This window comes from Columba livia, chromosome 10 (assembly GCF_036013475.1).
Source record: "Columba livia isolate bColLiv1 breed racing homer chromosome 10, bColLiv1.pat.W.v2, whole genome shotgun sequence".
Classification (NCBI taxonomy): domain Eukaryota; kingdom Metazoa; phylum Chordata; class Aves; order Columbiformes; family Columbidae; genus Columba; species Columba livia.
The window spans coordinates 13,118,855-13,132,500 of NC_088611.1; the positions used below are offsets into that span (position 1 = coordinate 13,118,855).

At 41.6% G+C, this 13,646-nt stretch overlaps 1 protein-coding gene across 39 annotated transcripts in view; it reads left to right on the forward strand.

Annotated features, from left to right (window-relative positions):
* Positions 1–13,646, forward strand: part of FOXP1 (forkhead box P1) — a 383,604-nt gene that overhangs the window by 327,510 nt on the left and 42,448 nt on the right. For all 39 annotated transcript variants that reach the window (XM_065075373.1, XM_065075386.1, XM_065075374.1 and 36 more), the window contains one exon: positions 9,454–9,558. In XM_065075373.1, the coding sequence (XP_064931445.1) occupies positions 9,454–9,558 (105 nt within the window). The remainder of the gene's footprint in view (positions 1–9,453; positions 9,559–13,646) is intronic.

A 13,646-nucleotide genomic window follows, 5' to 3' on the forward strand; every position in this document is an offset into this window, starting at 1 on the left:
CCTGTCTAAATACTTAAAGTCCAATGAAAATTTGTCCTCTTCTTTTATTAGAGGTGTTTATGTAGTAGTCTTAAAAAGGGACCTGGTTTTGTTTTACTGCACCGTGGATTCCTGTTTCTCTTTATTTCCTCCTGTGTGCAAGCTGTCCTTCCTCAGCATTTACTCAGGAGATCTGACTATCCTGAAGAGCTGAGCAGGGAGCTAATGAAGAGCTGTATTATATTTTTTATCATACATATCTCAGCCCGAGAGTGGAAAAGAAACACCCTTGAAAATGCCATAAAAGTAGAGGAGAAGTTAGGTGATTTTTGTGTGACTGTTTTCTCTGCTCTTCAATAAAAATCGAGCAGTTAGTATGACAGCTGTTAGATCATGTTATATCGTACTGCTAAGATATTGAGTAGCATTTAAAGTAAAACTCCACCATTAAGCTGTATAAACTTTATCCGTTTCACTATGGTTTAATGGAAAAAAACGAGTTTCTCAATAAAATGACATCATTTTTCCCAGGTTGTAACATTCACTTTACAACTGTTTTTCTTTAATTCAATTTATTTTACTTTTCTTTTTCTTGGCATCCTTTTTTTTCTTGCAGTTTGGAGAGGGGGAAATCTCTTTTCGTAGCGCAGCCAGGTACTGCTCAAACCTCTTTTCCCTTCTTCCCCCTTCCCTCAACATCTTGTGCTAATCTGGAGCTCTATTTTTGTCAGGCAGACAGGGTTATATTTTCAAAGTACTGAGATGCACATTGAAATTTGGTAATCAGTATTTGTGGCTTTACCTGCCACACATGAGGGGGTGGGGGGAAGAACCCAAGGAGAATTTATGTTGCATTGCTTGCTGCTGGAGCAACATTTGTGTAATGCCATGGGGTATTTTTCCATATAGCTGGTGTTTTTAAGGTGGGAGGGCTGTGTGATCAGGAAAGACATATGTATGTTAGAAAGTGTATTCTTCTCGTTTAAACGATGGTATAAGCCCAGGCAGGGAAACTGCTAATGTGTGTTGCAGCTTGTCATTTTGGGCTGCGTGAATAAAGTGGATAACTATTCCTTTGGGAAAGGATCTCGGGAACTGAGCAACTGATCCGCTATCCAGCAAATTCCTTTTTAACTGTAATTTTCCTTTTTGTGTATACTCAAAAATAACATCATGATGGGCCCTTAAATACCATTTCATACACAGAGCACAATTTCCACAGCACAGGTGGTGCTAATATAGGACAGTCCCCTAGGCACTTGTCGCCAGGAGTTGTACAGCTTGTTCAGTGTCTGCATCCATATGGCAATCTGTCCCATTCATAGAAAGACATTGTAGCTGTGCCTGTGGGTGCTGTGGTCAATGTAGTGTAAAAAGTAGATTTTTAACTCTCAGCAACCTATGTTCTGCTGTTTGTTTTATTGTAGAATCCAATTTATAACATGGGGGAAGAAAAATCAGCTCTGAGCAAATTCCAGAACAATCTCGCTGGCTTCAGTTGTTGTTTATTCTTGGAGCGCATGGTTAATCAGCAGGTGCACCAGCCCTGCGCTGCTCTAATGAACAGTTTACAGGAAGTCTTGCTCGGAAGAAACATTTTCCTCATTGTTTATACTGTGAATTAACTCAGGAGTTGCAAAGCTGTAAACGATGGTAGCTGGCCATAGATGTCACGCAAGTCTGTTTCTTACTTTTTTAATTCTTTTTTATTTCTTTTTTTCGCTCTTTTTTTGCTATGGTGCGTGGTTTTCCTTGGGCATGCTGTGCTTGGGAAGGATGCTGAGCCCCTCTGTCCCGTGCTGCCCAGCCAGGAGCTGGCGGCTGCCCCTGAACGGGGCAAATCCCAGCAAAATGCTCTCTGAAAAAGAGGGGCTGAAGTGCTGGCGTTGCACAGAGGTTCAGGTATAAACAAGTGAAGATGATTTATGGCTGCTCTGGTATCTATCATTCCAATGCCAAATGTTGTTCTGTTTTAGTGTGACTATTTGTTATGCCTTTTGGTAAACACAAACAAATAGACCGCCTAGCACCTGCGGCAGCATATGATATTTACACTACCTGTATGATTCAGCACGCTTCCCTGGGGAAGTAGGCTTGTGTCCTCTCGATTTTAGTGCTTTTTTAAATAGCATTCGTCTGAGGGAAAGCATGTGGCAGAGAGAATTCAATGTTCTAACTATATTTCTCCCTTGGAGTCATTATTTATCTTAATTATTTTTTTATGGACACTTCCCCAAAGGGCATTTTCCTGGCTGCCGCAGGGGCGCGCGGGGGGCGAGGGCTCGATGCGATGTGACAGTCACCTTCTGCGCGGGTTTTGTTGTGCCTGTGGGACAGGGCTGAAAAACACTGACGTGAATAATCTGTGTTACTCATATCTGTTGACGTATCGCTGGTTTATATAAGGGTGAAAGACTTGCCTCCACTCTAAATGTAACAGAATATAGTTTTGTTAAACAAGAATAGATCTTGTTTCTCACTGTTTTGTTTTACTATAAATTCAAACGTAACAACAGAATATAAATTACAGTAAAATAAGGTTGGCAAACAGGATCTTTTTACAGAGTATGTATGTACGTTTGTAATTTTACACCTCAGTCTTGGTGAATTCCAAGGTCTAATCCTGTGTTTTTAAACTTGTGCGTGTTCTTAAAAGCGTTGCTGAATTGTGGCCAAAGCCTTGCCATGGCCACCTCCCTCTGCCATACGAATTGGGTGTGTAAGAGGGATGGGGTTGCTATGCTGAAAACAACAACAAAAAACCCACAAAAAAACAACACCCCAAACCCAAGAAATCGGTAGCATCACGTTCTGGGGTTTTTTTTCCCTAATTAAACTAAGATACTGAATCAATCCGTTCTCATCTGAATAAATTAAGAGGCTGTTCAGAGAGGAATAAAATGAGATTTAGCAGGGATAAGTAGAAAGTAGACCAGCTAGGAAATAAAAATTCCGAACTGCTGGTTTGACATGACACGTCAGCTGCTCAGCATCGGCTGTGTGGGAAATGGCTGAGGCATAATCAGGGTTGAGAAATTAAGGTGGGACACTCTGTGCCATGTCTTGGTTAAAAAGGTAAATGCAGTCACGGGAGACATAAACATGCGTATTGCATCCGAGTCCTTTTTTCCTGTTCTGCTTCATGCAGAACCAGTTAAACCGCATTGAGAGTGCGATGTACAATTGGCCACTCTCTTGCAGAAAGGATAAAGAGGAGCTGGAGCAAATACAGAGGAGAGCAGCTAGGATGATAAAGGAGTTGGAGGGAATAGGCTATGAAGACAGATTAAAGGGAATTAAAGATCTACACCCTGGAAAAATAGAGGCTCTAGGAGGATGTGATTATGGTATGTAAGTACATGAAGTGATGCTACAAAGAAGAAGAGGGGAAAAAAATTGTTCTCATTAGTTAGCAGTGCTGGAATTTAAAATCCAGCGTTTCAAATCGTGTGCGTCTGGGTATATTTGATGTACTTTTCACTGCAGTACCCAGGCACAAGGTTGAAATAAAAAAATATGAGTTTAAAATAGTAGAGAAACTCGTTAATTCAGGTGCAGGGATGGAACTTCCACCCGAGATAAGTGATGGATTCAATACTGTGGTTTTTGTGCTGGGCATTTCTTTCAAATATTCTAGAAATACGTTCAGTTCCCCCAAGGAAAGCACGTGGGGCAGCGGCCGTGCGGGCCCCGGGGCAGCGCTTGGCAGGGCTGAAGACATGCATAATATTTCTAGAGTGCTGGAGGGTCAGAATGTTGATTAATCATCCAAACCATCAGTTCGCAGATCAAAACCAGAAGATGGTGTGTGTAATTATCCAATCTGGTAATACTCTACAGTGGGGATGGGAGTAGAGGAGAAGGGGAATATTAGCCCGATTTTTGTCTTAATCTTGCTGCAAATGCCCCAGCGCTTTCCATGCGACAAGAATTGAGAGCATAGTGCCCCGAGAGGCTGAGGACAGGGGGCAGTGATTCGGGGTGCGTTACTGGCCTTGTGTTACAGCAGCAGTGCTATGGCTCTGTGGTTTTTTTTCTACGTGAGGATGCAAGTTAGTGCACACCGATTAGAAGACAGTATTTCAGCCTTTAGGCTGCAGTTTTAACCTGATTTGTCTTAAATTGGTGTAGTCATTTAAAATGTAATATACCACTACTGTTACTTCCAGTAGGGTTTGATGTAAAACATGAGCTTCTTCTAGTTGTAGGTCTGGATGTAGACGAAAGTAATGAGGAAGGGGAGAAACACACCTTTTAAAAAAAAAAGGATCCAAAAATATTCAAGCTGACTTTGGGAAGAGCTGCCAGTGGCCATACGCATCAATTGCCACCTCTCCCGAAGGCCCACGACCCTCTGCTGAGCTTTATCCAGTGGTGGGGAGGCATTTACCTTGCTCAAATAATTCTCCGTTGAGATCAAATACTTGCTTTCAGGGCGGTTAGTGAGGCTTGGAGAGGAGCATGAATATCTAGAAGTAGTTCATTATAGTATATGGCTTAATAGGTTCCTTGTTGTTTGTTTGTTTGTTTGTTTAGTATGATTATAATTTTTAATTATTTTGGGTATGTTTTTAAATTCGCTGTTCAGAGAGGAAAGGGATGCTAAGCCACCTGAGTAATAATGCAGAGCGATTTGCACCAGTGCAGCTTCACTGCAAAACACATCTTTATTCAATTGATCTTGTCATGAAGGCAGGAACTTGCATTCAAGTACGGTTGGTACAAGGATTTAATCATCATTGCTTCTGTTTTGATTTTACATCAAATACAGCAAGTGTTTCTGACTCAGAGAATTGTGACATTTTCACCAGCTTTATTCTATCGGTGCCTTTCAATGAGCTTTAGAGCTCACTGGGCAGTCACAAATATGGGAGGCCCCTGCTGATTTCCAGTTGTGTCTCTCTTCCTCCTGTACATGACCAAAATCATGGCATTTTGCCTCAACAACTGTGCCATCCACATCAGACTGGGCAAAATGTTGTATGAGACCAAGCCCTGTGCTCCTGCCTGGACTGTACGCTGACATGGGCTTCATGGCAGCTTGCAAAGATGAGGTCACTTCCTGTTACCTCTGAGAAATATATGTATATATATATTTTAAAGGCAATTCTGCAGTTTCTGTGGGTGCTCTGCTCAAACCCCTTCCAAGAGGAAAGCAGGAGACGTGGTATTGATTTTTTCCATGTGCAGGTGGCTCAGGCATGTTCTCCGCACCGTTAGAACGTGAGCAGATGCTTCAAAACTGTAATAGAAAATCAAAGATGCTTCTCTATATCACCGGCTTCCCCCCCGTGTTTTGGCAAAGATCGTTGGCCCAAGGAGATCTGGAAGAGAGAGTGTGGAGTATGAAGTATGTCAGCATCATGAATATTTAAAATGCGGGCCACTATGTGGCAGAAGTACTATTACTGAGGCTTCTGCTTAGCTAGTTTTTACATCCAGCCGTGACTTTTTCGCCAGTGCGTACAAGCGCAGTACCTAGTTTCACACAGTTAGTAAGTCTGGGTCAAATTAAACCATATGACACAGGTAGCTTTCATGGTACTGCTTTGGTCAGTCCTTTCCCTGATGTCCAGTGTCACTGACATTTTGTTTGTCCATGCGGGCTCAGCTTTCTGTGGTTGCTCTCTCTCCCATGAGTTTGTGCAGAGTCTCTGGTGATGCTGTAGCACAGTAGATAACACTCTGAAGGTGAAATGGCTGAAGAGGGGTGGGTGAGTGGGGCTCCGCAAGTGCCAGTTGTGACAGCAATCCCTGTCACAGTAGGTGGTGAAGTTCCTTCCAGACCCACTGGAGATCCCTGGGGTTATGAAGCATCAGAGGCTGAAGAAGGTGGAGGTAAAAACTCCTCTATCCAGAAAGCACAGAGAGCCGTGGAAGTGCCCGGCCCTTCTCCCCTCCCCTCCTTACTGGAAACCAGGCTGGAGGCAGCAGAAAATAAGTGGACACTTACGCAGTTTTCAGCTCCCCACATGGATTTCTTTACTCTGTCGTATGTCATGAATAAGCTGACTTACGCAAGACATTCTGCTTGCCAGAGGGTTATTTGCTGTACTTCAGTGTAATAATGCTGTGCTATTGCATTATTTGGAAATAATTCTATTGTGTTAAGTATTTTGCATGCAAATACCTTAGGAAGAGAAAAAAAAAAATAACACATAATCTTGATTTTTCTGTAATTTATTCCTTCAGTTCTTCGAAAATTATGTCTTGTTATAAAATCACTTCCACTAACTAGTGTTGCATCACCAGTACCCGACCATGAATATGCGTTCCTGGGAAGGGGAGGGTGACAGAAACAAACACCTACTCTAATGTGTCATTAGAAATCAAACAGACCTAAAACCTGCTTCTGCTTGCCAATGCTCAGATCTTCTGGAAGTCTGTCTCAGGCAGTGAGACCAAGGATGCATCTAGCTTACAGACACTGTGCTTGCGTGCAGACAAAATAAAATGGAACAATTTAAGATTATAGGTTTGCATTGTGCCCACAAAGCTGTTTATGTGTTGGATTAAAATCTTCATTTTCCACCTCTATTTGCTCAAATAAAGTGAGTACTTGGAGGAGTTGAACAGTTCCCTGTTCATTTCCACCGGCTGTATCCTTTGTGCGTGACATCCGCTGTTCTGTAAACCCGCTCTGTTTAGTTTTGAGGTGCTTCTTAAGGCTGTATCAGGGAACAAGTGGCGATCTGTAACATCTTTAAAAGCGGGATGGATAAAATAGCAGTAACCTGATACTGACACATAAAGGTCACCGCAAGGCTCCACTGAAACCCCCGAGCGGGACGGGGGTCGCAAGGCTCGCTGCCTGCGGACGGTGCCCGCATTCGGCTTTCAATGCTGAGGAGTTCTTTTTCTTTTCAAAGGTCTATTTTTGGGAAGTTGAAGTAGTTGCTCTGCTTTGTTGAATGGCAGTGGAAGCTATACGTAGGTGTTAAGTATGTTACGCTTAGCTTCGTGTTAAGAAAATGACCTTTTAAGTTCCCGTTTACAGTCAACGCCAATCTTTCTGGTTATTGACAGCACTAGCCTTTGACACCCTGAGCATCGTCTACAGTTTGATACTCGCTTGGTCACTCCATCATTTTCTTTGGACACAATACCAGGGTATCATGTCCTACATAGTTTGTCTTGTCTTGTGCAAGTTCCCTGGAAAGAAAAGAGATTTGCACTTGGATTTAAAAAATAAATACAAATCGCGGTAGGGCTCTTTCCGTTGACTTGGCCGTGGCCTTTAGGCTCTCACAGGGAAACTTTAAAAAACCCTGCTGGGGGTTTAAGCCATGTGACTCCTGTTGATATTATAATGAGATTTACAGTGCTTAAAACCCACGGGGCACTGACTCCTTACTTGGCGTCCTGCGGTGTTTCTGCAGTCATCCTGGTGGATGGGTAACGCGCTCCGTGTAAATTAATACACTGAATTTTTTGGGGGGGAGTTCTGCCCAACACACTGAAATCATAACTCTCATGTGTAGTCTTCATGGACTTTAATGGAGTGCTAACATGGAAGCCCACTTTCTCACGCTTTGCTGTATTTGGGTATGGAAGCGGATGATAAAACCCATTATTTTCTGAATTATTCTTTCCTGATGTGTATGGAGGGTGTTTGACCATATGCCTGTCTGGCCGGGGTGTTCTGGTGTTCCTTCAGCCATCCTCCCTCTTTCACAGCTGAGGAAATGTGTGCTGCAGCATTTGTGTAATTTCCTTGCAATGAATGCATTGGTTCCTTTGTTCCTTTAAAAACTTAACTGATAGAGCACATGTCAAAAAAAAAAGATTAAGTTAAAACAGTTAAATATTCCTTTATAGAAAAAGCCTTTGTAGGTCTCTTCACCTACAGTTGGTTTTTTAGGAAATAACCTTGCACATATATATATAATTATGTTTGAAGAACTATTTTTAAGTGGCCAAAAATAAGATTTTAATGAAATAATGAATTGGGTAAATGTACAACTTGTAATACCTTTTCCAGTCAGATCTGTACCTTTTTTTTGATTTTTTTTTTTTTAACTAAAAATAATTTTTAAAACCACCTTCAATGATCTTCAGGTTCTCATTGGGCCTGAAGCCAAAAGTGGCAGAATCTGGGTGGGAATTTCTCTTGCAACTTCTTTGCATTGGGATAACATCTCGGTGGTATGTTCTACAGTGATCTTGGTATCCAACGCACCAGAACTAATACAAGAACACAATTTTGTTGTAGTATGCAGGCAGATAATACTGTAGCACAAGAATAAACAGCATTGCCCTGTGTGTATAAAAGTAAAATGGCAAAAAGTAGGCATTTATCCATAATATTACCTGCAATCCAGGATAAAATAAATCATAAAAGACACACCTAGATGCTGGTATGTGTTCATATCCTTTGTGTATGTTTGAAGCATACATAATACAGCCCAGGCATACTGTAGCAAAAAGGTTTGCTAAGAAAAATAGATATGTGTGTGAGCATAAAATAGAGATTTCAGTACTATTTTGACATTTCATTTTTAAAGTCATCTAACCTTATGGAAATTGTTGCAAAAATAATTCCTTTACTTAGGAAGTTTCCATGCAGAAGTTGAATAAAGAAGATGTTTTAGAATATGGTTCATCAGTTAGTGCAACAGATACATTTCCCTGAGCACCACATGGCCTGGATCAAAGCGTCTCATGACTTGGATCAGTGCAGCCAAATCATTACGTATTGATTGGAATCCCGCTGAAGGATTAACCCTTTCGTGCTCAGATGAATTTTTTTCTTTAACCCTGGTTTCAGTAGTTACGAAGGTCTGTGACGTTCTGACAAATCTTAGCAAGGTTAATAGCCCCCACTAACCCCTTGTACTGAGGAATCCTTTGGTTACATGGTTCCTTTTCTATGATAAATTTTGCATTTGAAAGTGCATCTTGAATCTTCTTTACTGGGACTTAGGAGGGCGAAGAAACAACCTGTAAGAGGGGAAAAAACCAACCACACAGCCCAGTAAATAAATAACGTGATGGGAAAACCAAGGCTGCAAACTTGGTGCTTTTTGTCTTTCTGTAGCGACAAGGAAAGCCTCAGGTCCAGTTGTACTGTGTTATAAGGATACACTATTGTATGGAGATTACTTTTCTTCCTGATGAAGTCGAGTCGTAAATATGCAGTGTTCATAAATTTCTCAGCAAAATATCAAGCAAGATATTAAGCAGGTCTGTCAAATGATTTCTCCCCCGTCCATGTTAATTTAAATTCTTTACAAAGCTTTTAATTAATGAATGAAATGTAGGAGGATAGCTAAGTAAGAATGACACATGTTTTGCACTGCACATGGTATTTAATTCTGTTTTGAGAAACGATGGGCAGAGTCAGGTGGGTACCATGAGATGTTAGGGATGTTTCAGGATGTGTTGTTTGCTACTCTTAGAGAGTCTTTGTGAAGATTAATTATCACAGTGCTGTCACTTACACCTCTTTTTCTCTTTTCTCTTTCTCTCCTCCAGTCTATCCCACGAGGAGCACTCACACAGCCATCCGCTCTATGGACATGGTGTATGCAAGTGGCCAGGCTGTGAAGCAGTATGTGAAGACTTCCAGTCGTTTCTAAAGTAAGGATGGTTTTTTTGGCAGTCGCATTGTACAGAAAGCATGCCCTGAAATTCTGTGTGCTGTCACTCACCGTGGGCCTGATGCAAAGCCCATTGAAGTCAACAGAGAGCTCCCTTTCACTTCAGTGGCTTTTGGATCAGGCTCAAGAACGTTTTAACAGGGGATAGTAAATTAGCCCCATGGGGAATGTATGGTCTTGCTCAGTGTATTGCTATAAAATAGAGTGTTTGCAGTTCTGCAGCCTTTTTAAAAAAAATTTATTTAAATAATTTTTAAGTTGTAGTGTTGATAGTGTAAACAATACAACCTTGATTTAACCTTGATTTCACTTTAATTTAGAAATTTAGTCTTGAATTAACTCCATAATTGAACAGAGAATTGCAGAACATCACGTGAAATTTAATTTATGTCAAATAAGTAACTAATGAACAAAGTCTACACTACTAAAAATAAACTATAATTATATTAATTGGGCCCCTGCAGTTTGCTGCAGACCTTTCCTTGCTGCCAAAGAACACAGTTTTACACGTTGCTTAAACAGTGTGTTATGGACTAGTGTGTGGTAATGCCTGCATCCCGAAGCAGGGAAGGACCAGCAGAGCTCTAATAACTTACACATGGCTGTTCTATGGCTGAACCATCAGCCTCACCCCTCCAGGCTGGAACAAAAAGTGTTCCCATCACAGAAGAGATTTCTGTCTGGGTAGATCACCAGGTGCACATATGCTTTGGGTTCACCCAGGTTCCTGAAGGTTTGGGCGCTGCTATTTTCTCAAGTACTACAGCTTTTCGGTCACAAGGTCACAAAAGACCAACTGTCCCAGCAGTTACGATTTAAATGCACAAAGGGAGAAATTCTGCCCCCATTTACAGTGATGATCTCCTGAAGTTAGTTCACATAACTACATGGGACTCTTCAGGATGGATAAGTAGAATTAATCCCAAAACATTCAGCTGTATCTGTTATTTCTGGGGCAGTTCCCTGGATTTTTATGTGAGGGAGGGAAGAGTGACAGCAAGCAGAGGGTGTTTGTTGAATGATGTTAGATGGTAGAGAGAGTTTTTTGCTCTAGGAACAGAATGGGCCAGTTCTGCATCCACTGGCAAAACCCTCCTGAATTCAGTAGGAGCAGTGCTGGGCCTCATATAAACATACACTAAAAGTGAGGAATAGTAGAGTCATGAGAAGGTTCTCATTACAAGAGGATTACAAAATGAGAAGGTGCTAGTCATAAATTTCCATGAAGGGTGGCCTCATTTCTTTTAATTCATCCTGTTGTTCACTTAAGTGAAATAAATGCTAATCTTGCCATACTTGCCAGCTCATTCATATTCATATGTCATACTATAGCATTTAGACCTTTAAAACAATTCTAATTTTTACTGCACTTAACACAAAGGAAAGGTGCTGTGGTAGCCTTAGATATCAGGGTAATGTGTGTAGTCACATCAAGTCAGATTATGCCACCTTTGCTTTTTCTGCTAGACCCCTGTTCCAGATTAGATCTCTTGGTTTCAAGGAGATTTCCTGTGCGTAGAAAATACAGCCCTTAAGTCACACAGCCTGGGTAAAGGCAAGGTTGATTTTTCTGTGGTATTTTGGAGATGTTTCAGTAAGCAGACCAAGTTCACCTGGAGGAGATACTTGGGGCAGTCAGTAGCTAGGAATAACTGGAGAACTGCTACCAGCCGGGGCTGGACCCGAAGCGGCTCCGTCTACTCCCAGCACCAACAATTCTGGTTCTTTTTATCACTCACTTATCATCTTTTTTTTTTTTTTTTTTTTTTTTCCCCATTGAAACCTTTCAACAGTAATATTTTGTGTGAATTTCTTAAACCCATCAGCTCCTGTAAATTTTCTCATTATCCAAATTCTGCAGCGTCCAGACAGAGTCTTATTGTTTGGAGTGATATTTAACCCAGAACTAATGCAGAAATGAATGTCCCTGAGCAGTGCACTGACACTGTTAGGAAGTGAGCGTTGCTTCATAAAATGATACCGTATCCTTCCAAGTCTCCTGTGGAGCATCTGTCCTTAAATTATATTGCCATTCATCAGAATTCATTACTCAATGAAAAGATAACGGGTAGATGCTTGAAGTTTCTTTCTGGTACTTGTATAATCCATGAAGCTCTTTCGACAGTCCCCACAAGAGAAAAGCTCTTGTTTACCAAGTGAAATACAGGCTGTGTATCAATTGAGTATTGCTTAATTTCACTTACCTTCGTAAAAAGGCCTGTTAGAAAAAGCAAGGAGAAGTTACATGTGGAATGAAAGCCCTGTATTCCAATAAAATGATTCTGCAGTTCAGGGAGAAAAAAGGACTCGCAGGTCTAAAACATGGTTCATTTCTTTTCCTCCTGAGGAAGAAATATCATAACTGTTGGTAAATCAAAACCAGAGATTTGACACTGTTCTGTGATCGTTCTGTAGTGTTTGTTCCCAAGGTGAGGTACACCACAGGGCCCTTGATTTCAAAGATAAATACTGTACAAATAACGATCCTAGTTGTCTTTCACTCACAGCCAACAGGAGGATGCTTATCAGAACCAGCAGATATACGAGCTATTGTACGCATTTATTTCCCTATTTCTTTTCGAAATAAGTTGCAGTTTTAGTGTTTTGCCGTGGGCTTTGCTTGGTTTTGTGGGGTTTTTTTTGTTGTGTTGGTTTGGGGTCTTTGGTTGTGTTTTTTTGTTTGTTTGTTTGGGGTGGTTTTTGTTGTTGGTGGAGGTGTGTTTTTTTTTAATCCATCAGCCATTGGTTATCATGTGATGCAGTATCAGTTAGAGCTAACTGATAGCAGCAGGGGCTGCTGCCAAGCCTAATGAAACAGAAGCACCCTGTGTGCTCCAGAATACACCCTGAGCCTAAAACTAAACCCCAGTGCAGTGTCCCCGCGCTGTGGCAGCCAGGTGAGGGCTGGAGGTGCACACGTGTCTCATGTGTTAACCAGGGCCCGTCTAGCAGGCGGCAGCCAAAGGAGCAATTAGTAGCGCAGAACGGCTTTCCTTCAAAATTGACTATATCCTTGATGTCATTTGCATGTGTTTAGAGACCGCTGCAGATAGAAATATATACCTCTATAGAGCAAGTTGTTCAGGAAATCCCTCCTGGAGGCGGGGTGGTTTATTCAGCAAGGTATTGAGGCATCCAGTGCAAAAAATGGAGAAGATTTAGCATAGTTTTATCCACACCACGCCCCCCCCCTTTCTTCTTTTAAAATTTGATTTTTATTTAGATTTATTACTTAACCATGGCCGTACTATTTTTAAATCAAATATGTTCCTTAAAGAAGGGACACAAACCTTTGGAGATCTTGCAGTCTTGTATTGCAACGATGCTAGTAATCTGCTTCGTGTGAATTTAACTTTGATGAAAGGAAGGGGAGTTTATGTGAAAGAAACTACTAAGTGCTCTCTGTAATGTTTTCACAAGTGTTTTTATCATGGTAACATCTTGTTTACTTTAGTTGCCTGCCTAAAACTACTTGGAACATGTTAAGAAAACATTTCAAGAAAGCTTCTACAAAGAGGCTTTTGTTTAGCAGCAACTGTGAGACTGCTCGGCTCACAAAGGTGTTAACTTTCAACCCCTTAAGCACTTCCACATGAAATTCCAGCAACTATGTTTGTGGTTTTGGAAAAACAAAGTGTATATTAAAGAAACCAGGTATATGCTAATACATGTTGAAGTAGGCCGGAAATCATAAATTGTTTCGAAGGCATTAATTGCTATCATTTGCATGTCAAAATGTTCTGCAGTGAAATCATCTGCAGTTAGAACAACAGAGACTTTTTTTAATCGAATAGGGCTAGTCTTCCTAGGTCTTCTAGATTTGTAAATCGCGGCCCGGCCCAGCTAAGTCTCCAGCTCTGGAGCGCTGTGGTGTGAGGGGCTGCCCGGCCGAGGGGCTGCACCAGCACCCAGCACCCATCCCGCTCACGGCGGGACCCGCCTGGGCGCTCGGCCACGTCACCCAGCATTTTATTTTCCGAATCTTTAGAGTCGCGGCTCAAATAACGACGTTGCGGTTGGTTTTACACCCCCTGGCTCCCGCCCCCCCGCCATGGCCAGGTCCCGCAG